The sequence below is a fragment of the Melopsittacus undulatus genome, chromosome 5, assembly GCF_012275295.1.
Source record: "Melopsittacus undulatus isolate bMelUnd1 chromosome 5, bMelUnd1.mat.Z, whole genome shotgun sequence".
Taxonomy (NCBI): Eukaryota; Metazoa; Chordata; class Aves; order Psittaciformes; family Psittaculidae; genus Melopsittacus; species Melopsittacus undulatus.
Window position 1 is genome coordinate 18,994,255 of NC_047531.1, and position 26,615 is coordinate 19,020,869.

General features: G+C 38.5%; 1 protein-coding gene across 15 annotated transcripts in view; it reads right to left on the reverse strand.

The window, feature by feature from the left end:
* Nucleotides 1–26,615, reverse strand: part of CADPS2 (calcium dependent secretion activator 2) — a 306,360-nt gene that overhangs the window by 69,720 nt on the left and 210,025 nt on the right. For 8 of the 15 annotated variants that reach the window (XM_031046292.2, XM_031046289.2, XM_031046296.2 and 5 more), the window contains 4 exons: nucleotides 18,449–18,550; nucleotides 13,216–13,279; nucleotides 11,127–11,250; nucleotides 8,544–8,564 (listed from right to left, as the gene is read on the reverse strand). In XM_031046292.2, the coding sequence (XP_030902152.1) occupies nucleotides 8,544–8,564; nucleotides 11,127–11,250; nucleotides 13,216–13,279; nucleotides 18,449–18,550 (311 nt within the window). The remainder of the gene's footprint in view (nucleotides 1–8,543; nucleotides 8,565–11,126; nucleotides 11,251–13,215; nucleotides 13,280–18,448; nucleotides 18,551–26,615) is intronic. The other 7 variants (XM_031046299.2, XM_005146086.3, XM_005146087.3 and 4 more) reach the window with 1 other exon arrangement.

The window sequence follows — 26,615 nt, forward strand, 5'->3', positions numbered from 1 at the left end:
TTCACAGAATGGCTGTGTGCCACAAGCATAAGATAGACATCAAAAGACAAGTGTTCCTCAATATGCACCCTGGTGGAGGTCCTGCTGCAGCAGGTGGCTGAGCTGTGGAACACTGCCAATAGGCTAAAAGATGTCAGGGAAGCTGAGAGGAAGCAGGACTGCTTGCTCCAGGCTGAAACTGTGCAAAGGCATCAAGTGTCCACTGCAGATCATGGGGGAAAGAAAGAGGTTAACCCAGGAAGATGGGAAGTAGTAATAAAAAAGACAACAAAAAAAGGAGGAAGAGGACAGTTAAAAGCAAGTGGATTCCTCCTAAATCTGTTGTCCCCATCCCGAACTGCTTTGCAGTTCTGCAGTGGGTTAACGAGGAAAGACACTCACACCATGAACAACCAGCTGATGCATTGGTAAAGATCACTACTGGTGCTGCAAGGAAAAAGCGGCGGGTCATAGTAATAGGGGACTCTACTTTGAAAGGAACAGAGTAACCCACCTGTCAGCCTGATCCAGTCTCAAGGGAGGTGTGTTGCCTACCAGGGGCTAGGATCAGGGATGTTGCAGAGAGGCTCCTGCTCTAGTAAGTACCAACGGCTGTTGCCCACTTCTAGTGATCCATGTGGGGGCTAATGATATAGAAAGCAGTAGCATGGAGAACATAAAGAAGCACTACAGAGCCCTGGGAGAGGTGGTTAAGGGCTCTGGAGCTCAGATAGTCTTTTTGTCAATTCTCCAGGATAAAGGGGAGAACTTTAAAAAGCTACAAGGATTGGACAGGTTAATAAATGGTTATAACAGTGGTGTCATAGTCAGAGGTTTGGGTATTTAGAACACGGGACTCGATTTGGGAGGCCAGGTCTACTTGGGACAGGTGCGGCTAGCCTGACAACAAAGGGGAAGATCAGTTTTGATAGGAGGCTTGCCAGACTCGTCAAGGATGCTTTAAACTAGTTGTGTTGGGGATGGGGGCACCATTCCATCCCAACACACCCAGTCAGTTGCCAGCACCTATAATAAATGCTTGGTACAATGCAGGGATATTCCAGCCACTCCAGCCCATGAGTTGGTTTTATTTGGAGCTCAGCCCAGATGCCCCTATACAAACAACTGCAGTATGGGAAACAAACAAGAGGAATTAGAGATGTGTGCATGCCTATGAGGTTGTGATATAATAGGCATCACAAAAACATGGTGGGATGACTCCTATGACTGGAGTCTTGGAATGGAAGGTTACAGGCTTTTTAGAAAAGACAGGCCCGGTAGGAGGGGAGGGGGAGTTGCCCTTTATGTTAGGGATAGGCTGGAGAGTATGGAACTCTGTCTGGGGACAGGTGAGCAGTCAACAGAGTTTGTGAGTCAGGGTTAAAGGGAGAACAGTGATGGGACACATTACTGTGGGGATCTGTTACAGACCACCTGATCAAGAGGAACCTGTGGATGAAGCACTCTACAGACAGATAGGAAAAGCCTCACACTCACAGGCTCTTGTTCTCATGGGGGACTTCAACCACCCTGACATCTGTTGGGGCAACGGTACGGCCTGGCACAAGCAATCCAGGAGGTTTCTCGATTGTGTGGAAGACAACTTCCTTCTGCAAGCAATAAAGGAGCCGACGAGGAGAGGTGCCCTGCTTGACCTCATGCTCACCAACAGGGAAGGGCTGGTTGGAAATGTGACGCTCCAGGGCAGCCTTGGTTGCAGTGATGACGAGATGGTTGAATTTGAGATCCTCAGGAGATTTAGAATTAAACTTGGCTAGGGATGCTAAAGATAACAGGAAGGGATTCTATAGGTACATTGCAAATAAAAGACAGACTACGGACAATGTGGGCTCTCCCTGGAAGCCATTAAGAGTACTGGCCTCAGTATGCACTGGCAAATGCTCTGACTGCACCACCCAAGTCTTGGAAGGATGCAGGGACTGTGAGAATGAAGACCCTAGGCCCACTGTAGGAGAAGATTGGGTTAGAGATCATCTTAAGAACCTGAATGTACACAAGTCCATGGGGCCCGATGAAATCCATCCGCAAGTCCTGAAGGAGCTGGCGAATGAAGTTGCAAAGCCACCGGCCATCATATTTGAAAAATCATGGCAGACAGGTGAAGTTCCTGATGACTGGAAAAAGGGAAATATAACCCCCATTTTCAAGAAGGGGAAAATGGACGACCCAGGGAATTACAGACCAGTCAGTCTCACCTCTGTGCCTGGCAAAATCTGGGAGCAGGTTCTCTTGGAAGGCATGCTAGGGCACATGAAAAAGAGAAAGCTGCTTGGTGACAGCCAGCATGGCTTTAATAGGGGAAAATCCTGCCTGACCAATTTGGTGGCCTTCTATGATGGGGCTACAAAAGTGATGGACAGGGGTGGAGCAGTTGACGTCATCTATCTAGACTTGTGCAAAGTGTTCGACACTGTCCCACATGACATCCTTGTCTCTGAATTGGAGTGCCATCAATTTGATAAGTGGACCACTCAGTGGATAAGGAACTGGCTGGGTGGTTGCACTCAGAGAGTTGTGGTCAACGGTTCAATGTCCGGCTGGAGATCAGTAACGAGTGGTGTTCCTCAGGGGTCGGTGTTGGGACCGGTCTTGTTTAATATTTTTGTCGCTGACACGGACAGTGGGATTGAGTGTGCCCTCAGCAAGTTTGCCGATGACACCAAGCTGTGTGGTTCTGTTGATACGCTGGAGGGAAGGAGTGCCATCCAGAGGGACCTTGACACACTTGTGAGGTTGGCTGATGCCAACCTCATGAAGTTTAACCATGCCAAGTGCAAGGTCCTACACCTGGGTGGGAGCAATCCCAGGCACAGCTACAGGTTGGGCATAAAAGAGATTCAGAGCAGCCCTGTGGAGAAGGACTTGGGGGTGTTGGTTGATGAGAAAATGAACATGAGCCAGCTTCAGTGTGCGCTTACAGCCCAGAAAGTCAACCGTATCCTGGGCTGCATAAAGAGGAGTGTGACCAGCAGGTCAAAGGAAGTGATCCTGCCCCTCTACTCTGCTCTCACTTGGAGTATTGTGTGCAGTTCTGGTGTCCTCAACATAAAAAGGACATGGAACTCTTAGAACAAGTTCAGAGGAGGGCCACGAGGATGATCAGGGGACTGGAGCACCTCCCATATGAAGACAGGCTGAGAAAGTTGGGTCTGTTCAGCCTGGAGAAGAGAAGGCTGCGTGGAGACATCACAGCAGCCTTCCAGTATCTGAAGGGGGCCTACAGGGATGGTGGGGACGGATTATTTACTACAAACTGTAGTGACAGGACAAGGGGTAATGGGTTAAAACTTAAACAGGGTAAGTTTAGATTGGATAGAAAGAGGAAGTTCTTTACTGTAATGGTGGTGAGGCACTGGAATGTGTTGTCCAAGGAAGGCGCGAATGCTCCATCCCTGGCAGTGTTCAAGGCAAGGTTGGACAGAGCCTTGGGTGACATGGTTTAGTGTGAGGTGTCCCTGCCCATGGCAGGGGGGTTGGAACTAGATGATCTTAAGGTCATTTCCAACCCTAACTGTTCTATGACCCTATGATTCTATTATATATTAGATCAAGCAGTCCTGTTATAATAGTACTGGTAGTACTGTGCAAGGCATTTCATGGGTATGACTTCACAGTTCTTGTCAGTGATGCTCAAGAAGTCAGAATTCAGATTTTAATAGAGATGATAAGATGGTAAAAATGAAGAAAAGGAGGTTAATACTCTGAGACAAGGTAATGAAAGCCTAAGTTGCATGAGTATAAAACAATTGTCTAAAAATGCATCATAGGGTGATGATGAAATGCTATGAAGGAGGGAACTAAACCTTCTTAATTAGGGTTATAGAACTAGGTTAGCATGTTAAAACCTAGAAACTAATTTGAGTGTAAAGGGATTCCTACACCTGTAGAGCAATCAGGACTTGAAATGGCTTTCACATGGATAAAGGAGGTGTTGGAAAAGGGGAAGAGCAGTGACAAAGACTGACAGCCCAGCTGTTAAGACAGAATTTATGTTCATGAAGGAATATCACAATGTGGACCCATCAATCCAGGTTTGTTTTGTTTTTCAAGACCTCTGCTTCAAAATTGACATGAGGGATATTTGCCCATATCCCCCTCGTTCTGTTTAGCTCTGTAACAGAGACCAAGAAGGTGCTATGCTGCTGCGCAACTCATTCGTTTTTGTTTGTTCAGTGAAATGAACATGCATGGAGAGCTTTAATCACATCCTCTCCAGGTACAATAACTCTCTCCACTTGTCTTCTCAATTTCAATAATGTTTGTAGTGTTCTTCTTTTGAAGTCTGATAAATCCTTCTGAGCCTTGAGGGCATTTACATACTACCTTTCCTTTAGAAACCTGTATGTAATGAGTATGTTAACGATCGATGTCCTTTAAAAAACCACAAACTGTTGAGTTGCTCCTGACCTTCTATTGTATGGAGTTAACAGTTATTCAGCCTTTGGCAGTCTGTCTGATAAAAAGAAATATTGGGATGACAACTTTGATTTGTCTTTGAGCTATTGTATGCTACACAGTAACTATTTGCTCTGATTTTAATCGAATTTATTCTCATTCCTTTTATTAAAACTGTTTGGCACAAGGAACCCAGTATATTCCATTACTACAGACTTTTAAAGAGAATGAGCTAAAAGAAAAAATGCCTAATAATTTAAATTTTTACAATCTATTGCCTCAGAAATAATATCTAGGAACAATGACAGATGCAGCCCTGTTTGCTTCACAGCCATTTGCCACTTCAATCTCTAACCCAGTTCCTTTATTTCTGCAGAGCAAGGTAATGCCCTTGTGCTGAAAAATATATTTACATGTAAGCTGCTACTACTTATTTTAGGAGATGACAACAGCACAAGCAGAATACATTACTCCTCAGCCATTCAGATTTCAAACAAATTTAAATGGGGTAAACCATTAATTTTTGAAAAAGAATAACATATTTTTTTTATTCTCTGTATTAATGGGCATGTATAAAATATAAGTAAAAATATGAATTCTGTATAAGGAAGGCCATTGTTTTTAAAAGAGAGAAAACAAGTGAGGGAGGCATGTAAATTTCTGTAAGCTGTTCACTAGAGGCTATACAAAATGCATCTGAAGAATGCTGTTTGTCAGTGGCCTCAGAATTTAGCAGGTCCTGTTATGTTCAACATTATCAATAGGAACAGTTAACTCAAGTTAAATATTGAATAAGACAGGAAAATATGCCATACACAACATGATCTTAAAAGTACTTTCAGGCAGAGAAGTCTCAAAGGTAGTATGTGTTGTGATGAAAATGGTTTATACTTAAAAAGAGATTTTCACATTGATTCTGTGATCATCTCCTTGACAAATTATAAAGCCTTGCTGAAAACTACAAGGCCATTATATGACAGTTCTTAGACACAGTTCAAAATTATAATAGTAGGTCTGTTGCCATTCTCTTCAAAATGGCAATTATACTGACTGAACAGATTAGCTACTCCATGAGAATTTCAGCCATACATGTCGTAAGCAATGACATGCTGAACCCTGTATAATTGTCATTGCAACTGTAATTTTTATTGAAAAAAGCTGTTCTATATTCATAATAGTACAATGACATGGGAGTGCTAAATAAAATGTCATCCCAACTGCAACAAATTCTGTTGGTGCAAGTGCTGCTTATACTACTGTGTCTGCCATTAGGAAAGTAACAACTGTCTTTGGGAAAGCATTCAGTCTTGTTCAATTGAGCCTGCGAAAATAAGAGCACTCAGGGAATAGACCTGGGAACCAGGCAACCACACTGCTGAAAAAGGATTCTCACAACAAAAAGAATTTGCATGTTCACCTCTGTACTACCTAACAAGGACACTCCTGCAATTCAGGATTCTCTATATGGTATCTAATGCAGAAGTTAAAGGGTAAATAATAATTATCAAGAAATAGCATTTCCCTATTTTCCACGACAATGCAATACACAGCATAAGAGACAAGCCTATTGTACATCAAGTTTATGATGAAATTTACAGTTTAGTTAGTGACAAAGTGGAGCAGGATTTGGTCCTGCTAGCCAGGCTAAAATATAATTTTATATGTATTCCTTTCAGCTGCTTCATCTTTTGCATCAGATAAATGGGTTCAATGAGACACAAAATTCTGGGGTAACAGAGTCTATTTACTCCTTTCAATAAAGTTAATTTTTCTGAGTTTCTGATTAATTTTAAGATGCATTTTCATTCAGAAGTGTAATTTGATTAAGCAGTTAAATTACAAACACTATATACCTTTAAGGCTATATACCTCTTATAAGCCTATAAGCCTCTAGTTTCACCTAACTCACACAGTGAATTTCCATTTACTCACTGCATGTGATAGGCTTTCTTCTCATCCATTCTGTAGTATAAGTATTTGCCAGACACTTACGGGACAGCTTTGCTATCCTATCTTAAGTACATGGCAATAGTTTCTTTCAAAGCATGCATAAACCTAATGTAAAATGACTGAAATCAGGTACACTAATTTTTTTCCTTTTTTTCCCCCCTGTTCTTGTAACTGTGTGTCATGTGTTCAGTGGTCTGTATTTCTGACATAAGGAGCCTGATAAACAATAGCAAGTATGTGGCAGAAGGAATATCTGTAGTTGAGGTGATACACATGATATAAAAGTGTCCTGCTGAGGCTTTAGAGTGCAAGGGTCAAAAGGACGCAAACTCTGAAATTAGGTTGTTTTTTCTTTATTTTACAAATTAATGTCAAAATTTTTCTAAACTTCTAATTTGAAAAGATATTTTCTTCAATACCTAAAGGTGTAAGAATAGTAAATGGCTTTAGTTGTCTTACCTAGCAGGGAGATAGGTCTTTTCACAGAGAAATTGCTGAAGGAGCCTCCAAGTGCTCTGAAGCACTTGCTTAACGAACTTTTCCTTGTTGATCAGAGCCGGCTGGCAGACAACCTAATCAATGTGAGCTCCTAACAACTCACCCTAACAAGTTGTGGCATGAATACCCATACAATCAGTGCATCGTCTGCTCTCTTTAACAATTCCAGCCTGAGCTCTTCTCTTTCCAGGGCATTTAGAGCTTTCAAACAAAAACATGTAGAAGCTTTGGGAACCAATGGATTTTTTTTTTTAAATCTTCAGTTATGAACAGCTTTAAAAAAGTAGTTTTTATAATTAACTAATACTTTTTTCTTGTTTACTGGTTGAAGAAGCTGTTCCTCAAAAAATGGACCATCCCTCCAAGCTCCTCATTGGCAAGGCACCCTACTTTGAACTACTTCCATGCAACCTTTATAGTCGTCACACCAGTTTGTCTTTCCAGATTGAAAATTATTTCATCCTGAGAATACTACCAACTCAATGCCCCTTCCCACAACTCTGGTTTTTATTATTCGTGGAAGCCCCACAGAGCATCAGGCTTCCACTTGGTCTGTAGGTAAGTCTTAGGGTTAGGGTTAGGTAAAACAAAGTAGAGTATGCATCTATTTCATAGTGTATATATATATATATATATATACACACATATATATATGCACAGTCCGTCATAATTCTATGCAGCCAGTACTACTCAGCCACAAATACTACTTCAGCTATGCTCTTTTTATGATCACTCTCTTAAATATTGGGATATAAACAAACCCCCTCTCTGCACTACTGGAGAATTGTCGTGGTTTAAACCAAGTCCCCCAACTCCCGGAGAGTTAGGAAGGAGAATCCAAGGAATGTAGCCCCCACGGATTGAGATAAGAACGGTTTAATAGCTAAGGCATAACACAATAATAATGATACAGCCAATAACAAGCGAAAAGAATACAACACCCCACCAGCCACCGACCCATAACTCACTCCACCCTGCCCGGCCGAGCACCGCGTGCTCCCTCCTTCATTTTCCTCCAGAGCTCCCCCCCTCCAGCTCTCTCTCTCCCAGTTGCATCCTGGGCATCATGTGCTATGGTATGGAATACCTCATTGGCTAGCCTGGGTCAGGTGTCCCGTCTCTCTTTCCTCCCGGACTCCCCTCCTCCCTGGCAGAGCACGTGCTCAGAAAAGGCCCTGAACAAAAACACCCCCAAAACATGCCCGCCACCAAGCAACTGTTCCCAGCCCAGAAGTCAAAACACAGCTCAACCCATGACAAGAATATACACCAAAACTATTCCATGAAATAAGGAACACGAAGAACTACCATCCTCCCAAACTTCCGCTGCTCTAGGAAAATAAAGGAACATTAAGAAACAGGTGTCTTTTTCCTGATGACTATGAATTATTTCTGCAAATTCACAAACTGATTTTGAATTCAAAAGCCAACCTTCATCACTCAGTTATACCTATTTCACAGAAACCACAATTGCATTATATTCCAAAATACAAAATTAGCTAACTTGTTAATAATTATGCACATCATAGTTAAAGATCAGTGTAAATGAAGAATGCATGGACTACATCAAAATGAATTTTAACATTCATGCACGTTCTTGTCACTAGTTTGGTACTGCTGAAATCACCAAAATAATAAAATAACAGACACAACACACTGCATCTGTAATACATGCAGACATGCACACAAATAGTAATCACCTGTGTCCTTTTCTGTTGTAGCTGAATATAAGAAAAGAAAAAAGAAAGAAAAAAGAAGAAAATCTTCATTATAGAAATATAACTATTTAAATTTTATTAGAGAAGAACAGATAGCAAATAAGGTGTTAAAATGTTTTTAAAATCTTGAGTATAACAGTAAACATCCTGACAGTCAGGTCACACAAATGATGTGTTTTGTCAGCTAAAGGAGAAATGGTGTGTTTTCAGGTATATTTATATTTACTAGTCCTGTGTAGTCTGTATTTCAAGCTGACTGGCTGAGTTCGCATATTGTACCTGAGAATTTAGAAATATAAATAACAGTAAAAGAATATAAAAAGTAAGAATATAAGAATATTATTTTTGTTAGAGCCTTCTTTGCATGTCTACTTCTTAGGTAGTGACTACTGGTCTATAGCTGATATTATCATGTGATAGTTGCATTCTGACTGACTAATATGATATTAGTTCTTCTGTTGTTCACTGAAGAAATACTTACAGGACAAAATTCCCAAATGTATAACGGTTACATTTGACAATGTCAGTAATGTTATGAAGATGATGACTATATGCTTTTTGTATGCAATTTGAGGAGCAAGCAATTAATGCAAACACTAACGTGAATTGCTTTCAAGAGAAGAATGCAATTTTAGTGCACAGATACAATAATGTTCCCATAAACCTAATGCAGCAGAATGGAACCTATTGCTGAAAACAGTTATATTTATACTGATAAATGTGTAGCATTTTTGTAATGACCAGAGTATAGAAAGAGACCAATACAGTTCTTATTGCTACTGAAGACCAGTGTTTTTAATGTTTTGATGTTATGATGCTGGAGCCTTCAATTTCAAACAGTACTTAACCTATTTCTTGTTGAGAAATAGTACATTTATACATGGAATTATCTATCGTGCTTTGGGTTTTCTATTACATGAGCATAAACTACTTGCATAAATCTAGTTATGTTTAAATCAAAAGACAATAAATCCAAAAAGAAATTTGCAAGTCAAAATACGCCATGGGATGGACAGCAGTTTTGTGTGCTGTTCCAGCTTATTGCAGGTTAACAGTGTGCATATTTTAGAATGCCAGTTTTGCTGCTTTCAGTGGAACTGTCACACTTCTTTCGAAAACAGTAAGAAAATCTTGGACAAAGATGCATTTACATCACTGTAAAAAAGTTTTCCAATTCAATTTAGTCTCAGTGAATTTAGATAACCTTTGTACGCTTTTGTAATCTTTTAAAAATCTTTCTATTTTTATACCTATTATTTTAACAGATTTGCTAAAAGTCTGAAATACAGAACATTTAAAAAATACCCTTTATGAATGGAGAAAGATAAAAGCTAAGAAAAACCGTTATTTTTGCTTTTTCATTTTCCAGATAGATTTAATATTCATCCTTCTTTCTTTAACACAACATGATATCATAATTAATTATGATAAACTGGTTACTAAGATGGTTTCATGTTGTTACTTCCATGATATAATACTGGTTGCTATAGTGATGAGATGGGTTTTTCGTTAATCACTTGTGAGATTGGTTAACTCATGTTTTTCAGGGAGTTTGAGAAGAAATGGAAAAAGGAAAAAAAGTTGGCTGTATAATACTGCTAAATATGAGGCTTCTTCATTTTTCTCCTATGATAACTCTGGTTCTTCTAGTGCATTGCTAGAAATACATGCTATTAAAAAAATATAATATGCATAAAATTAGATTTTTTAAAAGCAGAATTCATCTTTCATATATTTTCCTGTTAACTGAAACCAGCTCCAATAATTCAGTTATAGAGATGTGGACACACTGTATTCTTCTCCTGAATATATCTGTACAGGTGTATCTCAAGCTTTCTGTGCTTAAAGAAGAATAACAGACGTGTCTTGACAAGGAATTTGACTGACTTCCTTTTTGTTCTACATAGGTTTACAAAGAGTAAAGTGACATTATGTACTCTAGCAACTTTTTTTGAGAAAAATCTAAATTTTATTATATACTTTCTAGAACAAATGTAATTCCAGAAAAACTTCTGACTACCATCAAATCTAGTATTTTATCCCATTGATCACTTTGGAAAACCAGGATGTAATTAAGATTTTAGTCATCAGATTATTATTATACACCTGACAAAACAACAGCAAAAACAAATAACACTTATCTATCTGTCTGAATTATAAGTGCATCAGGAAAGCAACTTTACCCACAGTTTTCAAGTTTCAAGGTACTGTTACTGCTGTTAAGGTAAGAATTTCCTGTCAGTAGTTTAATTACAAGAAATAATTAGAGAAATAAAAAATAACTCATAAACAACCTTCTAGATTTATGGAGAACTCAAAAGTAAGAACAAAGGCCAACTTAAATTAGGAAGTCCTAGTCTTCTATTCAAACGGTCCCAGGAGGCATATTAAAGCAATGAATAGGAAAAAAAGCTCCATAGTTCACCAGCTGAGATTTTAATGAGACATTTCCCCTTGCTGTGGAATGGTTCTGTTCTAGAAAGGGAAAAGGTTGCTCACAGAATGTTCAGTTAATAGGCATTGTTGGCTTTTACAGCCACTTTGGCAGTTGATTGCTATACTAACCTTCTATTTTGGCATATTCTGTAAGTCGTGTGTAATTGATCAAGGCAGCCTTCTCCAGACATTTTCTGACCACTTTCTTCACCTCTTCTGCTGGTATGGGAGTGGCAATATCTTTCATTAAAACCTGTGTCAGAGACAATTGTACCTCTTGGTTATAGTCATTACCCAAAACCCAAGGAAAAAGAATAAAAGTATCCTAAAGTTACTACAGAACTGATAATGATAAAGGCAGAAATCAAAAAGGAACTAGATATTTGTCTTTCAACGTTTCTGTTCAACCCTGGCTTGACTGCCTATATGGTATTTATAAACAATACCCCCCTGCTGTTTGGCATCTTGCCGCATGCTGGTCAGTCTTCATTTGTGTAATGCCAAGACCAGTATAACAAAACAAGAGCATTCCATGGATTGTCTGGATCACGGTGTCTGCAAAAGATATGGATGTGGAAATTTGCTTGGTTGTCACCTGTGGAAAAGCTTCCACCATTGCATAATGTAAAGGAGAAACTGTGAACCACACCATCAGAACTAATACTGACTTTTCTACAATCACAGTTATTCAAATTCAACATGTCCTTGCTGTGAAAAAGAGTCCTCTGTAGTAGTCAGGGAAAACACTGAAATTCTGGTAGACTATTTGATTATGGACAAGTAGAAGAACATATCATACAAACCTTTTCAAAACCTGCCAGTTTTCAAAACCTGTCCATTTTTAAAATGTAGGAATTTGATAAAGTGGATCACCTGTTACAAGTGATTCAGTATATTTTCACCACATTTTGTATGTAAATAATAGCTTCAGGTAACTCACAGTCTTTCAAAAAAACTTCTCCCAGACATGCTACACCCTTACAGAACATGTCTAAGAATTACTGTGAAAGGGAGGGAGCAAGAGATATGGTCTGGAGAAGGTACAGTAGAAAAGAAACAGGTTTCCTAACAGAGAAACTTCTGTTATTTGCACATACATAATGATAACTGTACCTTTGTTTACCTGCTTCTTTTTAATGAATAACCTCTGGGTTAACAAGTCAAAATACAGTATTCAAAACCTTTTATTCTGGATCTGGATTGTTTTGTTTTTCCCCTAGTTCCCCAAGATTTCAATGACAAGTAAAATAAGATATTTCTATCCCATTCTGCATCCACAAGTATAGAAATGCACATTTATTCCCAGTCAGGAACAGACAGTGGTGTTCCTTCAGCATCAGAGTACCATTGCCATTTTTAACAGCAGGAACTGTGAGAGGAAATGGCTGTTTCATATAACACAAAGGAAACACAAAGGAATCTACACAGCACTACAATCACTGAGATTGTAAGTGAAAGAAAACATATATACCCCATCTCTCTATGTGTTTTTGATCATGGCAGAGGTTTTCTAAGACAGAATCTCTATCCATGGAGCGTACTGTAGTGGGGAACTGACACTCTCCAGGACCAGACCTTCGACTTTGGCAAAGCTACACAGACTGGGATCTAAGCTTTTTTTTTGAATTCATACCTTCATCAGGCTCCTGCTGACACAATCCCTTTGGAATCTCTGCTGGCATTTAAAGTTCTCTTTCCCTAAAGGCGACTGAGATGCTTTTCAACATTATGAGGTTGCCTTGCTTCTAGTCAACACAAATGGATTTGCTGGGCAGAATTTACATTTATAACTGCCCATGTCATTTTTACTGCATTTAGCTTTTCCTTCTTAAATTGACTTAGATTAGAATTTATGGAAGATTATTTGGATTATATATAAGCTTTTTAATGTTATACGTAGGTATAGACAACATCAGAAGCAGGAAGCCATAGAAAGCAGGAAAGGGGGGCTGCAGAGTACACTTGCATTACCTTAGAGGTAATTCTGGGTAACTGTTAAATTTTAAAGAAACAGAGTCACCACAGTGGCTTGAAGTGAAAGTCAAATCATAGAGAAAACAGATTTGTCAAAGACAATAAAGAAAAAAGCTCCAGTGAACAGTTAAAACCAACAGTAAAATACCTGAGGAGACATGAGCCTGCTTTCAGCAGTGTGAAGGCAAAAGAAAAATGTAGGCTTAGTACTCAAGCAGAGTTTAAGATATGTTCTCAAACTTACCCTTTCAAGTAATGAAAGCGTGGCTTTTAAAGCTCCTTCGGGGCGTCCAAAAGGAAAGCAGTATCTGAAAAAGAAACAAAGAAAAGGGGAAGAGAAAATTATCAAAATTATAATACCTACACCAAGAATTTACTTTGAGACATAACTGTACATAACATTAAATTAAGTTAGTAGAAGGCTCCCAAACATGAAGTACTAATGAAAGCAGAAGGCCTCTCCAGCAGTCTACCATGGATCATATACACAGTACAACAGTATCAGCCCACCAGCAGCTCAGGCCTAAATACAGAAAAAATACAAAAGACAAAAAGCATCACTTCCACTTTCTCAATTATGAAACACAATTAATGGTCTCTGATAAGCTTAATTGTCATCTTCCTGAAAAGAGGTGCTATTTCTCATGTAGACATGACAGCTACAGGAGCTGTGAAATAGCACTATGTATATTATATCTTGTTTTAATACTGGATTAAGATAAAATGACAGATATTTAAGTTTCTAGAGATAATATGGGAATAAAAATGCCTGGAAATATTCCATGACATTTTTTCTATTATAAATAGCATGGTAAAGCATTTAATATCTTAGATTTTATCAGCTACAACTTAAACCATACCCTTCTTTGTCTTGATACTTCTGAAGTTCTCTAAATTAAAAAGTGATCCCATTTATAGCTTTGTTTTTCATTTTTGTATAGTGACTGATCCAATATATCAGCTCGATAAAACCACAATGCTCAGGCAACTGTAACCTCTCTTAATCCCATCTATAAAATCTTTCTGGGAAATCCCCAGTTGTAAAAAAAGATTTTTTCTTTTGCTGAGATTATTATCTTTTTATTATTACTCACTGAGAATGGTAGCCTCATATTCTAATGTTTTCCAATAGTAAAATCTTTTCTAATGATAAAAGGATTCAGATCAGTGAAGTTTAGATACATTTTGGTCAGCCAAAATAAAGCCCTGAAAATGAGATCAAAAAACGATTTCCCACAGCAAGAATTCCAGTATTTGCTTTGTCTCATTTTGTTTCTTATAATGGTGCTAACAATTTTTGAGAAGAAGTTAACAAATTAGCAAAGCAGATTTAATGACTCTTAGGTGTTAAGTCATCTTAAATCAGAACACGCCTTTAGGTGTTTTGTCTCCTCCTTCCTTTGCAGTATATTTCTATAGTCCTTGACTTGAGCTTCCCACTGTTTATTCCTATCATCATCTAACAGTAGCTTTTGAATAAATGTCACTCATTTCTTGATTACGCTTACTATTCCAAATCAAAGACTTCCTTCCAGGTATGTTCTGCTACATAAATAACATAACAAGCTTCCAAAACCCAACCAGCTTTAAATTCCTGATGTAGATGGAAACCCCACAGTATCACCTCCTTCGACCTGTTGGTCACACTTCTTTTGATGCAGCCCAGGATACAGTTGGCTTTCTGGGCTGTGAGTGCACACTGCTGGCTCATGTTCATTTTCTCGTTGACTAACACCCCCAAGTCCTTCTCCACAGGACTACCACGAATTTCCTTTTTACCCAACCTGTAGCTGTGCCTGGGATTGCTCCCACCCAGGTGTAGGACCTTGCACTTGGCATGGTTAAACTTCATGAGGTTGGCAACAGCTCACCTCACAAGTGTGTCAAGGTCCCTCTGGATGGCATTCCTTCCCTCTAGCATATCAACAGAACCACACAGATTGGTGTCATCAGCAACCTTGCTGAGGGTGCACTCAATCCCACTGTCCATGTCACCAACAAAGATGTTGAACAAGACAGGTCCCAACACCCGTCCCTGAGGGACATCACTTGTTACTGGTCTCCAGCTGGACGTTGAGCCATTAACCACAACTCTTTGTGTGCAGCCATCTAGTCAGTTCTTTATCCACCGAGTAATCCACCTATCAAATTGATGTCTCCCCAATTTAGAGACAAGGATGTCGTGCGAGACAGTATCAAATGCTTTGCACAAGTCCAGGTAGGTGATGTTAACTGCTCTGCCCCTGTCCATCAGTTGTGTAGCCCCATCATAGAAGGCCACCAATCTAGTCAGGCAGGATTTCCCCTTAGTGAGGCCATGCTGGCTGTCAGCAGCCACCTTGTTGTTTTTCACGTGCCTTAGCATATGAAATATGGCTCTTCCACATTTGATGCCTAAGAGGCAGGCAGAGACTTGAAGTCTCAGTGTGCAGGTAAGTTGACAAAGTATCTTAAGAAGTGGTAAATACTCTAGACAAGTGCTGGTGATCCTTGAAAGTCTGTACCACTGACCCCCTAATTAGGATAATGAGAATGATTAGAAAATGTTGAGATTAGAGAAGCTGCAAATTGTTGACAAATAGTAATAGAAAGGAATTTTAACTATAGACGTGTACATGTCTCATTAGGATGAGATACAATATTTTGGGACACAGTTTTGAGTCACTTCCTTGAACAACTTCACAAGAAAAGATACTCTTCTGGATTTGGTCTCAACTGTGACAAGACATAGTTTGAGAGGTGCAGAGAAGGAGAGGTGCTCTGTAGTAGTGATCATAAAGGACTAAAATTTAATAATGCAGCAAAAGAGAACAGGCAAAAAAAAATCTGTACATGTATTGTACTGATTCAGTATACTACATCATATGTACCATACTCATTCTGTATATTCAATTTTAAGAATGTAAAGTATGAAAAACCAGAGAACTTGAAAAATAAATGTCTAAATCTTAAAGGAGCATTCCAAAAAGCAAGAAACCTACAAGCAGCCTGAGAGAAAATTCTATGTCCCAAGTCAAACACACACCACAACTGAAAAACAAAAAAGGTTAGAAAACCAAGCAAAACCAAGCAAAAGGAAGATAAAAAGGTTATTGTAGGGAATACAACATTTAAAAACTGTAAAACCTATCTGAAAGAGGAGGACATGAAACCCTCTGAAATATTCTAGGGCCTTCATAAATAGCATGGACACTCAAGCTGACAGTATAAAGAACAGTGGAAGCAGGAAGCCAGCCTGGGAGATGATGGTCTGCCTGGTGACAAGGAATACACAGTGACAAGGAATACAGCATTCACCAGGGACAGTATGGTTAAGCAGAGAACCTCAGTGCATGCTTTGCAACAACCTTTACTGCTGCATGAGTTTTCCAAAATATTCAGCATTTCAGAGTTATCACAACAATTCTGATGGGTTGATATATGGAGAGTTTTTAGCACTGCATTTTCTTAAGAAAGCAATCTCACAGCAAAGGTTATTTGCTAATTAATGATACAGGTGATCTTTTTACATTATTTGTGTCAAGGTTTTTTTAAAAAGTCTAATGCTAATTCTTTATTAGGATGCCCTGTCTTGTGATTGTATATGCTTTACGAATTCAGATTCCAGGGCACTATTGATTCTTCCTTATACCAGTATTATGCCATCTAAATTCAGACATTCCACCTAATTTTTTTAGTTCCAACATTTGTTCAGAGAGAGATAAAATGATTGCTCTTCACCTGGTGGATCACTGTCATCTGTCTTGATTAAATAGGATATTAAAGCAAACCTTAGAGTCCTCTGAAGAATGGTGCCTTCACCTTTGAATGACACATTGAATTGCTCTCAAGCAGGAGCTTCTAATGTTTGAATTTCCTCAAAACCTGACAAGATTGAGGCAGTAAGTTCCTATGGTCACTAATATACTGCAAATTTATACCCTATGTAGCGTGTAGGTAAGCAGATATAATGGTTTCACCTTTATTCGTTCCAACTCAAATAACTGTTTAGACATTATTGTACATTATGTAACTAGTTGCATGCATGTGAAGGCCTGAAGGTGAACAGAATTATTCTGAAGATGCCTCTCTTGTTCCTCCATTTCCCTCTTCTCTCTATGTATTCAGAAGGCTTCTGAAACTTCAATATTTTTGGGGTCACAGGTACTTTCACTGACCTCACCATTGTGTATGGGTAAAAGTAATTACATTTATTGGAAATTACAGCTATTACGTTTCTATGTTTCTATCATAAACTTGACAGAATATGACCATGCCAATCGCAGGCCAGAGGTCTTCTCCCATCTCCAATTCTCCTTTTTTTTAAGAACTTGTTTTCTTTCCCCTTGCAGATGATGTTCTTTGTCAGTAATCTCAACCTGCCTTTCGAAGACCTGGGTAAGAGGCACTGTGTCCTATGCTGCTCTGTATCGCTTCCCTGGAAAGAGTTATTTAATTCATTGGAAGGCAGGAACCAGCTAATGTGTCAGGGAAGAATAAAAGAAGAAAGTATATTTTTTTTTCCCCAAAAGCAATACCCTCCAAAAAGAATTCTAGCTTTCTTTAGTTTAACACAAGGATGAAGTCCCAAGTGAAGGCTGCTATGTACTCTCTGCTCAAAAAATCCCCAATGACCAAGTTATCAACACAACAGATACCACTGAATGCTAGACATTTTCCTCATCAAACCAGAGGGGCATCCAACAAATTTACAGGCAACCTTGTCAAAAAAAAAAGGAAGCTGTTTCACACAGAGCTATTTAAACTATGGAATTGGTTGTCATGAAGTGATACAGAGACAAAAAAAAATCTATAAATACATTCTAAAAAATTATTAGATTGACAAAATAATGGCAGATAGGTTTGCTTAGTGTGATAAAGTAACAGATTTGATGGTCCACATGCTGTTTTCATGCTAAGCTTCATAAACCATGAATTGCTAGAAAACAGAAGGAAATATCAACCCAGATGATATTTCGCCCTGTTTCTCCTACTCCCTCCCTAAACACGTTCTAGTTGCATTGGCAGTCCTTGCATATGACATACTCTTTACTAAGGACAATGGGCCTTAGCTGATAAGTATATCATAAACCCAAGAAAATTACATTAGACATCCAGAAAAGTTTTAGCAGCCGTTTATCAAAACTGTTCTCTACTCATGTGATTTTTCTAATCAGTAAAAATCCAGAAACTGCTGTCATTTTCATGTAGACAATTTTCTTAGAGTTATAGAAAGCATAAAGCTAAAAATTATCAACAAACCCAGGCCTATATTCTTGCACAATCTTTTCTACCACAGAAAAATCCAACTCACATGACACACAAATAAATTTTAAGCACAATCACTTGTATAAATAGTTTCATGTTTAACATACTCAAAATTTATTTTCAGACAGATTATTTTAGTTTGAATTCACTTATTGAAGACCAAAATTGAACACAATGAGAAAATTCTTCCAGAAAATAATTAATATTAATTGAATAAATTACACACTCACCTGAAATGGCTTATTTGGTTTTCCAAAAGGGAGGAAAGTCTGTCCTTAATTTCCTCAAACCTTTCTTTCTCTTCAACAGATACTGTTCCAATTCCATCTGGTCTGTAATATTAAATATTTAACAACTGTTGATATCTCTTTATGCTGATTCTTCTTTGAACAGTGATCTTTATTTTTAAAGCTTTCAGTTAACATGTATGCTAGCTTTCCCATCTCTCATTGCCTTGAATGATAAACAGCAACTCATGAATACAGTTAAAGAACAGACTGCAACTAGACAATTTAGCTTTTCAGCTGAACCTTTAAATTCAAGTCGTTTCTACCTCATCCCCATATGAACACAAGGTAGCATATATTTCTCCCAAAACACCCCCAAAGATAAATAATATCCTTTCTCAAGAAAATTAGTACTATTGGCACAATAGCGGGGCCTACTCAGATCTTATTGAATTTCAACTCCTTGAATCTTCCAGATATTTTCCCAGAGGCATAATATAGCAGAAAGTGATTCTAAAATAAAGGTGGGAGGCAAATCACAGTGAGAAAAGCTAAAGCAGACAACATCTAGGAATCCCCCACTTAGACTGAGCATGTGTTTTTGATCCCCTAGCCCATATTGACAAATAGCAGCATGTATAAAATAAAAGGATGCAACAAAAAAATGCTCTCTAAAAAGAGAAGCACTGGCATTTTTTTAAACATCAAATTTAGTCCTAATAATAAATAATAAAACTTGTATGTAAATCAGACAGTCTAAAGGGGTTAATGTATTTATATTAAAATGATGACTAAATTAAAGAAATTTCAATACATATTTGCCAAATGATATTTTTGTAATGCAGTCACAACTTCCGCACATACAGCATATTTTAAGAAGTATCTGAAATCTTCCTGTTACTCTCCTCCAGCTCCAGGTAACAGACCAGCTATTGCTTCCCACTTAGTTTACAACCTAAGTGCAGATCTGCCCTGTACCTCCTCCAGAGCATACAAAACTGTATCTGAATGTTTCTAGAACTGAGAAAATTGTAGTAAAATGACATTTAAAAAGACAACATACTGTGAATGTTCTCAGACTCAATCTACTATTCTATGAATACCTTTTCCTCAAAATATTATTTTAACTTTCTGTACTATTCTTAAATCTAGAAGGGACAAGTTGCTACCTGGTCATGACATAAACATTTCTCTCACCCTTTAAATCACTTATATTTGTGATCTGTCAAGTCAAGGTAGAAAGAATGCCTGAACTCCTTAAATTATTGTGAAAACAACAATAAAAATCAGATATGGTGGAGATATGAGTAACCAGGCACGTCAATATACTTTGGTATAAATTTGATGTGAAAGAACAAATAGCTTATCTTCTCTCTTTTGATGGATGCCAGGATGCTTTACCTCAGCCTTCTGACACGTGGAACGCACAAAAATTTAAGTAAATTGAACCGTCTGATTTCATTGTCAGGAAAGATTGTGCTCTGGAGTGATAAAACAAACAGTTCTGTCATATTAAACCTCACTGAGGCATGTCATATATATGACAGAAAAGACCTAGGGGTCCAGATAACAGTAAGTGAAAAAGGTGAGCCAGTAGGATGTCATATCTGTCAACCTGCACTAAGGCTAGGATCACCATGTACCGGGAACCTGTCACTTCGTGGAGTTTGTTTTCATAAAGAACCTTACTGACAACACCTAAAATTTTCAGAACTGTTAAATATATTTACAGTGGATGTTTGCACAGAAGCAAATGTTCCAGAAGAAAAAGAAAGAGCATACAAAAGGGTGTTAGAAAAATGTACCATCTAATGCACTGAAAAAGTCTTCTCTTGAAAACATGCTTTTAGAAAACAGCACAACTGAAACATATTTTTCTTCCTTCCTGTTAGCCTTGTTGCAACAAGCAGAATATAAAACCGCATTTTTGCAACACAGTTCTGAGACACATACTATGCTGGTGATCATTTTTTGCTACTCTTGGGAGTATCTACTCCTGAGAAAAAAGAACCCACAGAAAAAAGAATCTAACTTTGAGATGGGCTGAGATAGAAAAAAATAGTTTCAGAATTCCCACTCATTTTGTCTTCTAGGTATTTTTCTTTAATTGCTTCAAGGACAGATTAAAGTAAAATAGCAATGTTTTAAGCTGGTTATATTTATTTACAAATTATTGTGTCTGCCAAGAAAATCAGATTCATGCAGTCATTTAGTTTTCAAAGGCTTGAGTCCACCCATAAACTGGATGCCATAAAATGCAAGAACTATTTTGCAACTAAATCTGACAACAAATGTGCCTTTCATACCACCCCAAATATTTTTGATAGTGGTTTGGACTTGATTTTTTTTTTTTAATTCAAAACCAGTATTCAGCTTTTTTACTGCAGCCTTGGACCTCATAGAATCATAGAATAGTTAGGATTGGAAAGGACCTCAAGATCATCTAGTTCCAACCCCCCTGCCATGGGCAGGGACGCCTCACACTAAACCATATCACCCAGGGCTTCATCCAACCTGGTCTTGAACATTGCAAGGGATGGAGCATTCACTACCTCCCTGGGCAACCCATTCCAGTGCCTCACCACCCTCACAGGAAAGAATTTCTTCCTTATATCCAGTCTAAGCCTCTGCTGTTTTAAGTTTCAACCCGTTACCCCTTGTCCTATCACTACAGTCCCTAATGAAGAGTCCCTCCCCAGCATCCCTATAGGCCCCCTTCAGATACTGGAAGGCTGCTATGAGGTCTCCAAGCAGCCTTCTCTTCTCCAGGCTGAACAGCCCCAACTTTCTCAGCCTGTCTTCATACAGGAGGTGCTCCAGTTCCCTGATCATCCTCGTGGCCCTCCTCTGGATTTGTTCCAACAGTTCCATGTCCTTTTTATGTTGAGGACACCAGAACTGCACACAATACTCCAAGTGAGGTCTGACGAGAGCAGAGTAGAGGGGCAGGATCACCTCCTTTGACCTGCTGGTCACACTCCTCTTGATGCAGCCCAGGATACAGTTGGCTTCCTGGGCTGTGAGCGCACACTGAAGCCGGCTCATGTTCATTTTCTCATTGACCAACACCCCCAAGTCCTTCTCCGCAGGACTACCATGAATTTTTCTCAGCAGCTCTTTATCCATCCAAGGAGGTCTCCTGGCCCTCCTGCTGCTGCACTTCCTTCTAGTTGGGTTGCAACACTCCTGAGGTTGTAGTACATGATCCTTTAATATCAACCAACAGCCTTGAGACCCCTTCCCTCTAGGGCTATATCCCATGGAACCTTTCTAAGCAGGTTCCTGAAGAGGCCAAAGTCTGCTCTCTTGAAGTCCAGGGCAGTGAGCTTACTGCACGCTCTTCTCACTGTCCTGATTACCTCCAATTCAACCAGCTCGTGATCCCTGCATCCAAGACTTCCCTGAAGTGTCACATTTCCAACCAGCCCTTCCCTGTTAGTGAACACGAGGTCAAGCAGGGCACCTCTCCTCGTCAGCTCCTTTATTGCTTGCAGAAGGAAGTTGTCTTCCACACAATCGAGAAACCTCCTGGATTGCTTGTGCCGGGCCATACCGTCACCCCAACAGATGTCAGGGTGGTTGAAGTCCCCCATGAGAACAAGGGCCTGTGAGCGTGAGGCTTTTCCTATTTGTCTGTAGAGTTCTTCATCCACAGGTTCCTCTTGATCAGGCGGTCTGTAACATATCCCCACAGTAATGTGTCCCATCACCGATTTCCCCTTAAACCTGACCCACAAACTTTCTGTTAACTGATCACCTGTCCCCAAACAGAGTTCCAGCCTATCCCTAACATAAAGGGCAACTCCCCCTCCCCTCCTACCGGGCCTGTCTTTTCTAAAAAGCCTGTAACCTTCCATTCCAACACTCCAGTCAAAGGAGCCATCCCACCATGTTTCGGTGATGCCTATTATATCACAACCTCATAGGCATGCACACATCTCTAATTCCTCTTGTTTATTCCCCATGCTACGGGCATTTGTATAGAGGCATCTGATCCGAGCTCCAAATGAAGCCAGCTCAGTGGCTGGAGCGGCTAGAATATTACTACATTGCTCAGAGTATTTATTATAGGTGCTGGCAACTGACTGGGTGTGTTGGGATGGAATGATGATTCAGAGAAAAAAAGAGATGAATTATCGAAGAAGAATTTTCATTTTAATATTATCTTCTGAAGAAGTTAGAGAAAGTAAGTTTTCCTTTCCTCCACATTTTTTCCTTACTTATTTTTCACGACTCCTTTCGGAATTGGAGAACTAGGTGAAACAATGAACACTCAAAACCTGAGTAGCCTTCTTTCTCTCACTTATATTAGTTTTCCATTTTTTGAGAACTCTGCAATTGGATTTGGACTGGCCTGTCTTGTCTGCTTAGATCACAGTCTAACTGGCACAGATGTAATGTCAAATTGTTTAATTCACTGAGACTTAAATATGAAAAGAGATTGGAAATAAATACCTTGTGAACTACAGCTAGCAAATTCTAGTGTTTGACCGTAAGACACTCAAGTAATGACATTGAAAAATAAGAGGTTGAACAGAATTTTCAAAGAAACTTGCAAGATCACTGTCCGGATGGCAGTTACTCTAGGGAAGCTGATAGATTAGGTGGTGAATTTAGAGTTTTCTCTGGGAATGGAACATTTTTCCTCACTTAATATAATCCTTTAAGGCTTGGGGTACCCTCTAAGAAATAAACTCTCTTAAAATGTGTAATAATTTGCAGAGGTCACTTGTTGCATTGTAGGATTGAGATTATTGTGAATATCTATGGCTTGTGAAATAAAAATGGCAATCCAGTTCCAATGGGAATTAGATGTGTGGACACTGGGTTGGTAGATTGTTTCCAGCCCTCAACTTTGGAAATAGCTTCTCATAATGGCGTCTCAGAGGGTGAATTGTTACTTTAAGCAAGACTGCTTTGTTGAGACAGCCCTATAAATACTGACTGAAGGTGACTGACTTCTGTTTTTTCCTCTGCAACATCGTTGATACTGGTACTTTTTGTGTACTTGCATATTTTAAAAATGTTTGAAGTCTTTTCAATGAGATTTCTTCATCAAAAACATAGATCATCACTTTGGTTTTATTGGAAAAAAAAGAAGGGTATGAGGACAGAAATGCACTGATTGATGTTAAAACATGTACACACATACACACGTAGGTGAGAACAGTAAGGCTGACCAAAAGAATCTGCAAAAGATGAGAAATTCTGATGGAAGAACAAAATTCAAGAAAAATACTTCAGCTAAGGTCTTTCTTACTCAAGACATTTATATAATAAACTACATTTCAAGGGTGTAGGAAAAACAAAACCAAAACTTAAACGTCATCTTGGCTCCTAGAAACAAATTGTTTTAGAAGACTTCAGTGCTTTCTAAGAGCACTTGTTTTTAAATTCAGCAGGATGCGCAATAAATGATAGTGACAGTTTTCAAATTAGATAAAAGTTTGACTTCTTGTTTCTTAGTAAACTTAAAGAGAAAATTATTTAGAATTTTCATGTAGAGATTCTATTATCTATAGTACTTTAATATCCAAGGAATTTAATATCCAAATTTTCCTTTAAAGCACAATTGTGTTAATTAAGGCTTCTGCAGAGTCCATGATTTATTTCAGACAAATCTAAGAAAAACAATGATTCGCATTATCAGCTTAGAAGCAAGCAGAGCAGACATCTTTTTATAAACAGAAAATGAAGAGAGCAAATTGTCACACAGCATTTGAACATAGCTTTAACCAGCAGGCACTTGAACACCGAGCATTTTGTTTATATTAACTATTCTTCAAACAGTCTGACCAAAAAAAAAAACTAAATGGCACAATAGAGCCTTCTGCTGTACGCATTTCTCAGGGTGATCCTACATCTGCTTACAGGTCATACTCTCTTTTTCACAAGTGGATGAAAAAGACCAATTCTGAAGGCCACTGGAACAGATTAAGATGATAAATCAAGTTAATTTTAATGATCTTTTGATATTTTAGGTGGGATTCATTAATGTCCTTCTACTGAAAAGCTAAGCATATACTAGTATAATATAGTTTTACCCAAAGTATAAGAGTATTTGGAAGCATTAATCAGTTGAAATTAATGACAAAACAATGAATAATATTTAGGGAAGTTAAGAGTATGTAATAGCATCAGCTATTCCTTCATTGCCTAAGATGGCAAGTATCACCTTAAATATGCAGAACTTTGTCCTAATATTTCTTGATAATGTGTGAATTATGATTAATTTACTACTGACATTTTCTCTGAGGCTTTTCAGAAGCAGGTTTATTTTGATGTGTTGAGAAATGTGCCTCTGCTAGTATTGGAGGGAGGACACACTTTATTATAACACTGTAATAGTTACTAGCGCTTCCCAACACAGGACAGTATCCTTCATTAAATCAAACATGAGGTCAACATGGTTTCACTTGGTACCTCCAAAAGGGTGAAGAATTTTGTTTCCATCTTTGAACTCAGGAAAACTCTACTGATAACTTTCTTGTGGCCATTTACAATAGCAATATATGATCAGCTTCCAAAAATGAAAAATAAACTGGATAATGCTTGGCACAGGGCAGCATATAAAACTGAGATGTAGTGAAAAAGTTCTATTCTCAGCATTGCCCAATGAGCCTCAGAAAAGGGAATTATTACATTCACTTGAAGAAAAGTGATATAAATGTCCAAGGATCACCTAATTTTTCCAGTTTTAAGAGAACACTTCTTCTCATCTAGAAGCACAAACTCACATAGCATATCAATCATAAAAGATGTATTTTCTCACTCCATTGTTCTGGGGAAATGGTGACTGATAACAAATGGCTTCTGAATAAAACCATGCTTTCTATTATGAGAAATCCATTCTCACCGTTCCCATTATAGAGGACTGATGGAAAAATGGGACAAACTACAAAAGACTCTTGTTAAGTCTCTTGATGCTGTATCAAACATGAGAGAGAATTTATATAAGATGCTGGTAGACTGATGGAAAATAACTTCTAATGTAACACACTTCCCTAAAGATCCACACTGTAAGGGATCTCAGGCTCCTTCCTCCAGCTGTTGGACAGCCTTGGAACAGACTTAAGATTCAAACAGAAAGCCCAGTTGCTAATAGGAAACAGTGAAAGAAGACCTTGCACCTGCTATCATTACAACACAGAACATGGGGGGCTGAGATTGAATAAGCAGCAGAGTAGAAAGAAGAAGCATTTTAAACTGCTTAAAAATGAAAGTTTTCATGAAATCCTGCTAGCAATGGTTGCTTGGGAAAGCTATCTAAGAAGTCTACATGCTATTCAAATATTTTTATATACACAATTATACATATGAAAAACATAACACTTCTGGGAAGAGATCAAGCGGACAAAACCTTTCATGTCAGGTGGTGGCCATGTGCAAGAAATGAAGAATGGTGAAATTACTGATCTGAGCTCTGGAATTTTAGATTAAAACTTATTAGATACTGTTTATGAAGGATATAAAATGAAGGAGAAGCCAGCAAGATACAGTCAATCTTACTTTAATCCTAGAGCTGATTTAGCCAGAAGAGAAGGAATCATCTGTTCAGAAGCTCCACAAATTATTATTATAAGAGTCAGAGCAATGTAACATTATTTTCCTTATTCTTACAAAGTTCCTTGTCTCAGATTTGAAAGGGATGATTTCTGATTCCTTTATCACTTGACACTAAGTGTAAAATTGCAATAAATGGTTCTTATCACAAAACATTGAAAAATGAAAAGAAATATCTGAATGTGCAGCACACTCTGAAGTTTCCATAGTTTCATTTCTCTTATGTGTTCATTTACTCCACTTTAAGAAATTTCTTCCAAGCATAACAGAAGCAAGAAGCCTATCAGAGAGTCTACAGTGCCAAATGATGGCAAGGATCTAAAAGGAGTTCTCAGAGAGGGCAAGGCTATTGCAGAGATGTGAAATGAATTCTTTCCACTGGTGTTTATTATGAAGGAAATTAAGAAGACTTCAATGCTGGAACCCTTCTTTGTTCGCAGGAAAAAAAACAACCCACACCACCACCTTATTTTCAGCACAGAATCTGTCTAAAATTAAAGCAACTAAGAAAAAGCTTAAAGAACAAATTAGATAAATGGACAGCAGTATATTGCCAGGGCCAGAACTGAATTACCTGTGGTTGCATGAGAGTTCTCACCAACAACTG